Genomic DNA, 9485 nt, shown 5'->3' with positions numbered 1-9485 from the left:
CCTTTCAATGGGTTGGAACGATTCCAACTCAACTCATTAGGATTTATCGATCATCAAGATAATCCCTATGAGTCCCACCATCCACCAGTGACACCTAGCAGCATGTAGTGGCCACCCAGCAGAATGGAATGATGAACCTCTAGGTGCAGTTAACATGTGATACAGTCCTACTATCGTGGATCCCTACAGGACGAAGGTCATGGACAACTCGTCAAACCCCATCGTCTGTCATATGTCAAGATTTATTCGACTTGAGTTCGATAGTGGAAAACTCTTTTTCCACTTTATATTACTGCCCTGGCCAAGGTCTTAGAACTCAGTCTAATAAATCACATAGGATCACTCCTCTTCTATCAAGGTCGATAGATTCCTTATAGGTGCATACCCTACTCCTACAGTGAACCTACTGCAGCCAATCTACACTGCATGGACCCATATGGCTAGAGACCATGTATGTGTGCAGTCAAACTACAATAACCTCACTGTGAGTAGCCCAAGCACCGCAGGTCAAAGGACCAGTCACACTACTGCAACATCAAGCAAGTCACTGACGAGTGGATAGACATCCAAGTGACTTCTTGTCTTGGTCACGCTCAGTACCCTTGTCTCTAACAAGCACCTGCACTATCACTTCAGTGTCCCTACACTGTGGACTCAAGTCTCGTCCATCCAGAAGGAAAGTGATCTGTGCACTGATCGGATCGATCACCGTCCTCGTGATGATCCATTGATCAGGAGCATTTAGAAATTAATCACCAATGATACATGGCTCAAATTCTCAACTCTTGAGAATATGTATCATCATCTTATTAATTCCTTGGACGATTCATAGACACATAAATAATATGAATGAAAAGATGCCTTTTATTTATTCAATAAAAAAAACAGTCAAGTACAAAATTATGTCCCTAGAATCAACAATGTGTCAGCCAAATTGGCTTCTAGGGCATACATCTAACACCTAGGACACCTCAACAAAATGGTGTAGTAGAAAGAAAAAATAGGACATTAGAAGAAATGACCCGTACCATGATATTTTTGGGCTGAAGCGGTAAACATAGCATGCTATATTTTAAATAGAGTTTTAATGAGATCAATCTTAAAGAAAACACCTTATGAACTTTGAAAAGATAGAAAACCAAATATTAACTACTTTCATGAATTTGGATGTAGGTGTTTCATACATAATAATGGCAAAGACAATCTAAAAAAATTTGATGTTAAATCAGATAAAGAAATCTTCTTAGGATACTCGTTAACTAGCAAAGCATATAGGGTCTTCAACAAAGAACACTTGTTGTTGAAGAGTTCATTAATGTTGTATTTGATGAAACTTTTAGTCATTCATCACGAAAGAAAGATCCTGAAGATGAAGTGAGCATTTTAGAAAATGGAATTGAAAAGATAACCATCAATGAATCTTCAAATCACAATAACGAAGAAGAATCTGAACAAACTGAAAATAAAACTAACGAACAACAAAATCATGATCTATCCAAAGAATGGAAATATGCACAGTCACCCTAAAGAATTAATTATCGGTGATCCATCTCAACAAGTAAGAACAAGAGCATCTCTTAGAAATTTAAGTAATCACTTAGCTTTTGTTTCACAAGTTGAACCTAAAACTATAGAAGAAGCTGAAAACGATGTAAATTGGATGAATACCATATAAGAGGAATTAAATCAATTTACAAGAAATAATGTTTGAGACTTAATTGAAAGACCTAAAGACAATTCAGTAATAGAAACAAAATGGGTATATAGAAATAAATTGGATGGAAATGGAATAGTTGTAAGAAACAAGGCTAGGCTTGTTGCAAAAGGATATAACCAAGAAGAAGAAATTGATTTTGATGAAACTTTTGCACTTGTAGCTAGGCTAGAAGCTATTAGACTATTACTTACATTTGCATGCTTTATAGATTTTAAATTATACCAAATGGATGTTAAAAGTGCATTTTTAAATGGACATATAACAAAGCACTTTATGGTTTAAAGCAAGCCCCAAGGGTTTAGTATGAAAGACTTAGTAAATTTCTTTTAGGAAATGATTTTACTAGAGGACATGTAGATACAACACTGTTTCTAAAAAGAAAAGATGAAGACTTGTTAATAGTACAAGTCTACGTAGATGACATCATATTTGGTGCTACTAACAATAATCTTTATCAAGAGTTTGCTAAGCTAATGCAGGAAGAATTTGGAATAAGTATGATGGATGAACTAAACTTCTTCTTTGGACTTCAAATCAAACAACTAACGGAAGGGATCTTCATCAACCAAACAAAGTATATCAAGAAGATGCTTAACAAGTTTGGGTTGGAGATCAACAAATCAATTGGAACACCCATAAAATCCTCATGCAAATTAGATAAAGATGAATCAGGTAAGAATGTTGATCAAAAGCTTTATAGAGGTATGATTGGATCACTTCTTTATCTTACTGCTAGTAGACCTGATATCATGTTTAGTGTCTGCATGTGTGCTAGGTATTAGTCTAATCCTAAAGAATTACATTTACTTGCTGTTAAAAGAATATTTAAATATTTAGTTGGAACCAAAAATATAGGCTTATGGTACTCAAAAGATTCAAACATAAACTTAATAGGGTACACTAATGCTGACTTTGCTGGATGTAAATTAGATAGAAAAAGCACCGGTGGTACATGTCAATTTTTAGGAGAAAACTTAATTTCATGGTTTAGTAAGAAGCAAAATTCAGTTGCATTCTTCGGCTGAATCCGAATACGTTGCAGCTAGAAGTTGCTGTGCACAAATTCTATGGATTAAACAGCAACTAGAAGATTATGGCATTAAGCAATCTAAAATTCTCATAAAATATGATAATAATAGTGCCATAAACTTAACTAATGAAAAAATTCAGCATCAAGAATCAAGATCTTTTTGAGCTAGAATCTTAAAGCAAGTTTCCGTGTGGATCAACATTGGAGGGTGAACACTTGGGTACCTAGTGAAAATTCTAAATTTTGGAATTAGCGTTACAGGTATTATTCTATTCCTACATTTATTTTACAAGTTTGATTGTTACTATTAAGGTGATCTTGGCTCATTAGGGTTTGATGTAACAGAATTTTATTAAGAAATTTTTGAAATCCCGCGCTTCCGCTGCGCCCCTACATTATAGAAATCCTAACACTTTTTGCCTAGGAAAAAGGTTTTTTGGTGATTTTTACTTGAATGCAGATTTCACACTTATAATTATGTTCAAGAGAAATATATCCATGCTTACACATATAATGCAAAGACTTAAAATTTTAATATGCTAATCTAGCATACTATAAAGAAGAATAATCAACAATATAAGCAGATTTTGGTGTTACTTTATTATTATCAAGATTGAGTTTAAACAAACCCTTATAAAAAATTACCTTTCCCAACAAATATCCTATTCCTAGATAAAATTAACTTATCATACTCTAGATCGACCTTAAAGCCATTCTCACATTAAAGGCTAGCAAATGCAAGATTTTTCTTAATTTCTGAAACATGCAACACATTTAACAAAGCTTCTTTTCAGAAGTGAAGTAGAGTTCAACTGTTCTTTCCAAACACTTTGGCAGGACTATTGTTTCCCATTAACACTTCTTGTCCAGCAATAGCAACTTCATAATTCTTAACCTGCTCCTTATCATTGCAAGCATATACTATTGTGCCAGAGTCAAGCCACCAACCAATTCAAGGATTGGTTCGTAGTTGCCATGTGTAATTGAATGACCATACCAATTTGCCATGCTAAAATCATGGCAATAAGATCTTTGGCTTCTTCTTCTACCATATTTGCATTATTCTCAGCAGTCTTCTTACTTTCTTTTCATTCTTATGGTATCTGCACCAACGAATATAATGGCCTTTCTTTTCATAATGATACCATGTTTTATTTTTTTGTTGGGATTGCTATTCTTCTTTAAACCAGAACTTGTCTTTTGCACTTGAAGACTCTTCTGATGTTTAGATTTCTGATTTTTATTAGACCCATTTTAACTAACAATGTTCATCTTAGAATTGAAATATACAGCATCATATTTTCTAGATTCTCTCGCAATCCTGAGATGCTTTAGTACCTATTCTATAATGAAATCTTCTACCTCATGCATGCAGAAGTTTCTTCCTATAATCATTTCAAGTAGGCGGAATTTTTGTAATAAGTGCCCCTACTTGACATGACTCATGAATGACAATTTGAAGATCATAGAGTCTATTAATCAGAACTTGCAATACATGCACTAGCTGATCCATGATAGGTATATTGTCACTCAATGTAAATTCAAAGTAGTTCATGATCAGAAATTTACCTGTACCTTTCCTTTCAATAGAATATTTCTCTTCCAATGCTTTCCAGATCTCTTGAGGAGACTTAGAGAGAAATAAGGAGATCATAGAGATGGTTAGACAATGCATTCAGAATGTGGCCTCGACAAACAAATTTATTCTCTCATCGCCTCCTTTGTTCATTCTTAATCTCTCTAATATCTTGTGATGTTTCATCAAGAAAAGGCTGCAGGGTTGCATCTAATACATACGTAATCTTTAGTGCAATTAGGAGAAACATCATCTTGTCCTTCCATTGAGTGAATTTGGTTCCATCAAATTGATCCAATTTGACAAAGTCTTGATTCATAACTATGAAAGTAGTACTTGATTCGGTAGCCATTGCGGATATCACCTTAAAATTATGGGGAAGAGTGGTTTGAAATAGAGAAAATAATAAAACAATTCAAGGTTTTGAGGCATGTAAATCACTATCTTTAATGTTATATTTGCCCCTTCTTAAAAAAGATTTGCTAATGGGTTCGTAGCAAATCACCCCTAGAATACAACAGAGCTTTATATAATTCTGCAGGTGGCAATTCTAGCAAGTTCTCAGGAACTCTCTTAAAAACTGCTTAAAAGGTAGAACGAAGAATGAAAGTTTTAAGACAGAAAAGAGAAGGTTGCTATATCTGTTCATAATGCTCTATATTTATAGAGTCCGAATAAGTGCAAAGGCATCTTTTCGCAGGTACATAACTTTTCAATCCATAAATACGTGGCTTTTTAATACATAAATGCGCGACTCTTCCAAGTTAAACCGAAGGCTAATACCGGGCGGTTATCCTACAACAGAAAACTAGTGGAAAAGCATAAACATCTGTTGGCCCCTTCCTCTCTCTTCTTAATATTTGTTTATTTCCAAGAGGAGACTGCACACATCCGCTGGGCCTTCCTCTCCTTTTCCTTTTTTTTTTTTCTAATTTAAATATTACAATCTATCAAACATTGATCATCAGTCCTATCAAGCTTGCCTAAACATGCCAATTTGGCTTGCAAGGTGGAGGGGGTCTTGGCGGAGATCAGCCACCCGCTTTTTGCTACAAGTAATGTCATTAGCTACTTCAGTTCTCGGATAAATCATGTCATTAACAAGTGATCACATGACTCTTGCTCTACTCTCATGCAACTCCCTCCTATCACCAAACCACCATAACAACCCTTTGTTAATGGGTACCCCAGCAATCTACAACTGTCAAGATAAATTTCAACAGGAACATTGAAGGTGTGGATTACTGCAGGGTAAGTTTTATTGCTGGAGCCTATAAGCGCAAGACTCTAAAGACTGGAACAATTCACCTACGTAATTGCTTGGTGCCAACTGCAGAATTATCAGCATATGCTATTCTACTTTAAGGCCACTCAACTGCTGTTGTTTTCTGGATTGAGTAAAGCAAATTCCTTAGTGCATGTCTTCAAGATATTTGGAGCATGATAGAGCAGTTACCATTGTTCAAGGTATTGCACATGCTTTGCAAGGGAAATCAGGTGGCTGATTGGCAAGCCAATGTGATGCTCAAATAAGAGAGAAATGGAGTAGCACATTTAGTTCTCGGGGGAGCATCTTCACAGGGCACATGCTGATGCAGTTGGTGTCATCTATGAAAGATTGCAAGTTTGTCCCCTTCTGCTAAATGGAAAAAAAAAAGATTTTATTTTCCTTGTATTCCTTGTTCACTATCTGGCTCTAATAGAGTTGCCTAGTCTGTTAGGTTATTCTATTTGGCATGAATTGGTAATTCACTCTTTTTCATTGAATAGGGTTCACCCAGATTAGATTCAAGAAATTAAATTTTGTTGATTTTATATATCATAATATCAAATTTATTTTGATTAATAAGTATCTGTTGATGATTTGGTTTGGATTTATCAAGATATAAAAAATAAATGGCAGAAAAGTATCTTTCAAGAGAAATGGAAAGATCTACAGATGTAATCTACTATTATAAATTAGTTGAATATCTTCCTATAAGATTTCTAGTACAGTCAAATTTTCATAAGAAAACGAATTCTATCGTGGATTGGTTGATTTGTACCAATTTGCAATTCACTTTTGATTTAGTGAATCAAGTAATCATGGGTCCTGAAGTTGCATTCGACACTATCGGTTACTTCCATGAAGTACCCATCAACAACTAATAAATAGGTGAAGTCGTGATGCCCTCTCCTTAACTTGAAAGTTTAGGGGCACCATGATGTCGAGGCTTTTACACATGGAAAGAGCCTGGGAGAAGAAAAGATAAACACCGTACACGCTCAACTAATATGAAGTTAAAAAAAAACAACAAACGAGGAGGACAAAGATAAACGCCACTAAGACAAACAAGAACTTTAACCCTGAAAGAAGACATGGTTCTAAGTGACTTCAAGGCTTCTGACAGCACCGAAACCATCCAGATCCGCTGAGAAAAACTAAACAGATTAAGAAGAAAAGAGGAAAACACAAAAACAAAGATCTTAGAAAGGAACTCACGCTGCCCACCTTATGCATTGATTCCCAAGCTTGAGCATTTAATGGAGCCCATGACAATGTCAATCTCGATCAAATTGTCGTCCTCATTGATCTCAGATAACAGTTCCATAAGCCCATGTTGCCTGAACACTGCTTCTGGCAAGAAGTTTGGCAGGAAATCTGCGGCCGATCTTGGCCACAGTGCATTGGACTCCTTGCGCTCGATATAATGGCCATCAGGGACGGCAATCTCGATAAGATCCTCATCCTCTGAGCTCAGACTTTCTGAGCATCTTGAAGACCAAGATATAGCCCTAGATAATGACTCGTCGTCAGAAATCGAACAAGATGAACATGCGAATGGAATGCAATCCATATCTCCACGCAACATATCATCATTACTAATGGAGAAAACTAAGCTCTTCCCCTCGCCTCCAGCAACAGCCATTTCCACCTCCATATCTTCGCGTTCCAATGGACGGCCTACACGCCCAGCATCAGCAGGATCATTTAGCCGACATGGTTGCTCTTCTCCAGATGCATTCTCTTCCTTGGCAGCCTGATCATGTGGCAGAATCTTCACATCATCCTTTGATTCCACTGGCATCTCCATTGAGCTGGCCTCACAAAGCTTTTTTCTCTTAAAGATGAAGGCAGGGGAAAGAAATGATAGAATCAAAATTAACAAAGAAAGAAAAGCTGAAGAGAGACTGTAACTGCGAAAACAGCAAAGACGAAGGGCAGGAGCAATAAACAGTAGGGAATGTTTGAGGAAATGAAAAACAGCCATTGGCAATCAGCTCTTTATAACATGAATTATTACAGGAAAAACAAAAATTTCTTATAAGACAGCGATAGAAATACTTGTGACATTCATATAAACATATAGAAAAGAGAAGACAATCAGACTAAACTTTTCTTTCTTCGTTTTGCTCCTCTCTCATTTGTACATCTGAAGAGCAGCAGGAAAACCCAAATCCACCTTCTGAGCCGGGTAAAAATTCAGAAGTAGGTTTCCTTCAGTTTTGGATGCATAAAAACTACTAAAGAATATTAGCATACATGGAAGAGTCATATATGATAACAGGAAGACTGAGAGAAAGGAAACAGGTCCATTTTTTTATTGGAAGCTGAGAGGAAATAAGGTCACTTAGAACTGTACTAGAATTGCTGAGCTACTTTTATGTTAGCACTTCTCATTGCACATTAAAAAACGAATTTCCTTCGGGTTTCCCCCTTCTCAGTCTTCAATAACAGAAACCAAAATGGTCCTTGTCTGCTACTGATTGACTTGGAATAACAAAGCTTGGTTGTTTACTGTATCGGTACTAACTCCGGTGATTTGGAAAATGGAGAGGCCATGTGCAAGGATTTTGGCCCGACACATAGCACTTTCCCTCCAAATTTTCTTTCAAAAATTCTTATAAACTGATCAAGTGAAAAAAATAATATTGAAGCTACTCTCTGCAATTTTGAAGGAAGCCTGCCCATCCCAAAATTCACTCTCCTAAATGTCTCTCCAAGAATCTCAAACAAAAACGTGTCATTTATTTTCAATTAAAACAAGCAAAATCCATTAGACCAGTTGATCATTTTACCAAGCTGAAGAATCATCTGATCAATCCAATCCAATAAAATTAAGAAAAGAGCTTAATAACAAGCATTAATCAACCAGAGGATCCATTCTCCCAAGTACGTCAATTTGCAACAAATCCAGTACAACAAACAAAAGTCAGGTTTCACCCACAATTTGTTCTTAATCAGAAATGACAAAATGATTAATTCTCAAATGCTTAAGTATCCGTTTTTTCCCTTCTTGTTTTTGCAGCAGAATAAAAGCCTTCAGCAACAGAAATAACTCCTCACCTCGGCAGCCTCCAGATTTAACAGCAATTAGTCATCCTGTGACAGTTTGGCCAGTCATTTTATTGACATTTGCATATCAATCAGAAATAAGTAGAAAGACTGAAAGGATAGCCTGAATTGAAATCACAAAAGCTCACCAATAAGCCTTCTGGAACCACAGGAAGATAGATCCAGCAAAATTTTAAAATTGATCAGTAATTCATTCATTTCAGAAACAAGCAAATGAAAGGCTAAATACTCATGATGGTTGAGATGCATTACCTTAAAAGAATGAAGCATAAGAATTCTCCTCCTCCAACAACTTTACCCTCCTTATCAAGCAGACTTCCAATGTTGAAAATCAGAGTGGCTATATGAAAAATCAGAAGGGCTGTCTCTGATGTGGTCCAAGCCTTTTATACTGGTGATAAGTCTAACATGGAGGGTTGATGTTAACTTTCGCTATCTCGACACAACAAAAGGTTCTATTTAGTATTAAAAAAAAAACAAGATCGTGCTGAGGTTGCTTTATCACCCTTAGGTGATGATAGCACCTACATGGGATCAACATGTTTGAGAGAATGTGACCCATAATCGAAATCTCAAAATATTTCTGCCTATGTCTCAGTTATGATAACAACTATAACTAGAATATGCTTCAGTGGGCTTTTTAATCTCTTGGTTGTGCCACTAATGATGGTCTTAGAGATGGTCCCTCATACATGAAATAATGCTTATGCTCAATTCAATTCAATCCCACAATCATTATAATCAGTTGAGTCTAATCCTTATCATTGTGTTTATTATAAATATGATTACTGTAGAATGTTCTCAAACTTTTTGAGAGGAAGAAGTT

At 36.0% G+C, this 9485-nt stretch overlaps 1 protein-coding gene across 5 annotated transcripts; it reads right to left on the bottom strand.

The window, feature by feature from the left end:
• Positions 1 to 6648: 6648 nt before the first annotated feature.
• On the bottom strand, positions 6649 to 9007 carry LOC120106125 (uncharacterized). Of its 5 annotated transcripts, none has more exons than XM_088704220.2 (3): positions 8912 to 9007; positions 8651 to 8798; positions 6649 to 7424 (listed from the first exon to the last, which is right to left on the bottom strand). In XM_088704220.2, exon 3 carries the CDS (start codon positions 7395 to 7397, stop codon positions 6816 to 6818), a length of 582 nt encoding a protein of 193 aa, XP_088560346.2. In that variant the 5' UTR covers positions 7398 to 7424; positions 8651 to 8798; positions 8912 to 9007; the 3' UTR covers positions 6649 to 6815. The 5 variants fall into 5 exon arrangements, with proteins under 5 accessions (XP_088560346.2, XP_088560348.2, XP_088560347.2 ...); XM_088704222.2 differs by having other exon boundaries at positions 6649 to 7415; XM_088704221.2 differs by lacking the exon at positions 8912 to 9007 and having other exon boundaries at positions 8651 to 8686; positions 8788 to 8827.
• Between the last annotated feature and the right edge of the window lie 478 nt (positions 9008 to 9485).

This window comes from Phoenix dactylifera, chromosome 9 (assembly GCF_051530095.1).
Source record: "Phoenix dactylifera cultivar Ajwa chromosome 9, Ajwa_hap1_PhDact_Kaust_v1.1, whole genome shotgun sequence".
Classification (NCBI taxonomy): Eukaryota; Viridiplantae; Streptophyta; class Magnoliopsida; order Arecales; family Arecaceae; genus Phoenix; species Phoenix dactylifera.
Note: the sequence above shows the minus strand (reverse complement) of the source record. Positions and strands in the feature narration are given on the sequence as shown.